Below are 1971 nucleotides of genomic sequence, written 5' to 3'. Positions count from 1 at the left end.
CCTTATCCAGTGGTAATCCAGGGGTAATCCAGTGGTAATCCAGTGGTAATCCAGTGTTGAGCGTTGGAGAGGAAAAGAGGAGATTCTGGTTTTAATCTGTTCGTCTTTGTGGAACCAGAAGTTGGAACGGAAACAGCCAATCAGAAGCTGCCGTCGGGCCTGTTGGTTGTTTCTGTGCTGTCGTGTCACCTTCTACCTTCTCACACCTGATCTCTAACTATTGATTATTGATCCTTTGTGTCCAGAAACCACTGGTCACTCTTTACTGATGTCCCCACCACCCTGTTTAATTACAGTGACGTCCATTAATTAACTCACCATGCAGAATATAAAGGCATTTAATTTAACACACCCACAGAACAGGGGTCAGAGGTCAACTGGTATTATGTGGAAAACCTGGATGAAGAGCAAGTGTGGGTGTGGGGGGGGGGGCAGGACAGACGCTGAGTGATGCAGAGGAAGAGCCTTTAATGGGCTGCTGGGAATCCAGTCTGGGGGGGTGCTTGTTTCCTGCTGCATGAAGGCGAGCTGGAGGGGTGGGGTCAGTGGGAACGACATCGTCCTGATGGAGGTGGACACGAGACCAAGGTGTGACCATTGAGGTCAGGTGGGCGACGACGCAGCTGGAGGAGGATTCTTCCAAACCCAGGAGATGAAACCAGAGGCGCTCGCCGTTCCCCTCGAGCACCCCCCCACCCAAAAAGTGGGTTACATGAATTTGAATGTGCTTCATGTAAATCAGCGCAAAATCTCAGCTCCTTCCAAACGAGCTCCACCTGGTGGTGAGAAGGCGGGGCCTGATGCGTTCCGGAGGGCGGGGCCTGATGTGTTACCCACGCTTGTTGGAAGCTAACGGACCTAGCGTGGCGACGACGCATACACAGGACCAATCCGTGTCTCGGTTCTGATGGGGATCCGTCGTTCAGAACCGCTGACCAAACGTTCCACCAATCACGAGCGACCGCCACTGGTCTGGTTTACAGAAGCCCCGCCCCTGGTGAGATGCGCTCCTGCTAGCTGTTGCTACGTGTCTGACCCCCCCAGTTCAGCGAAGGGAGGCGTTTCTGTCTCCAGGTGAAGAAGACGAAGATGAGGATGAAGGTAATGACCTCAGTCCTCTCCAGCGCCCCCTAGAGGGGCTGCAGCTCAACGCACCTCATGGGAAGATAACCCCCCACCACCACCACACACACACACACACACACACACACACACACACACACACACACACACACACACACACACACACACACACACACACACGCGTAATCAGAATGAGTCTCGTTGATCCAAACAGACATCATCTTCATCTTCATCTCCATCTTCTAACGTTCTCCTCTCCAAACAAAATCTGCATTCCTCAAACATGTTCTGTTTTCCTCCCGTTATTTCGCTCCCGTTATCGCGGCTGTAGAACCAATCTCCGGTTATCGGTTCCGACCCGAGCTCTACCGGCGGAGCAAGTTCGGTCGCTTTTACGCACCGGAAAGAAACGGGTGTCCGGACGCGGGACCTCACCTGGTGTCATGAAGCCCAGCAGGAGGAGCAGGAGGGTCCGCCGGGCCGCCGGCTGCATGTCTGCGACCGAACGACGCTCCGTGAACGGGAGGCGCGTCTCTCCTCCGCCGGTGCGCCGCTGGCTGAGCGCGTCCCCCGGTGAGCGCGCAACGCTCCCCCTGGCGCACCGACACGGACTCCACGCGCAGGGAAACCGCCCCCCCGACCCGCCCGGGGTGTTGATGTTATATTTCTTTATTGATTGATGGTTTGATCCTTGATTGATGGAGTTCTGTGGGTTTAATAACCTGACAAATGAAAAGGATTTATGTTAGAACAGAGAAACAAACAAACATGTTTTTTCTGTCTAACTGTAATGTTTGGAACTAGAATCAGTCAGAAATTCAGTTATTTAACATTAAGGAGTAGTTACATTTAGTTACATTACACTGAGTTACATTTAGTTACATTTAT

The 1971-nt window shown here is 52.6% G+C and overlaps 1 protein-coding gene across 1 annotated transcript in view; it reads right to left on the bottom strand.

The window, feature by feature from the left end:
* The window catches only part of LOC137600087 (neuronal acetylcholine receptor subunit alpha-3-like), an 8953-nt gene extending 7344 nt beyond the window's left edge, over window positions 1-1609 (bottom strand). Inside the window, exon 1 of the mRNA XM_068321477.1 lies at window positions 1519-1609. Within this exon, the coding sequence (XP_068177578.1) occupies window positions 1519-1576 (58 nt within the window). The 5' untranslated portion in view covers window positions 1577-1609. The remainder of the gene's footprint in view (window positions 1-1518) is intronic.
* Between the last annotated feature and the right edge of the window lie 362 nt (window positions 1610-1971).

Source organism: Antennarius striatus, chromosome 8 (genome assembly GCF_040054535.1).
Source record: "Antennarius striatus isolate MH-2024 chromosome 8, ASM4005453v1, whole genome shotgun sequence".
Taxonomy (NCBI): domain Eukaryota; kingdom Metazoa; phylum Chordata; class Actinopteri; order Lophiiformes; family Antennariidae; genus Antennarius; species Antennarius striatus.
Note: the sequence above shows the minus strand (reverse complement) of the source record. Positions and strands in the feature narration are given on the sequence as shown.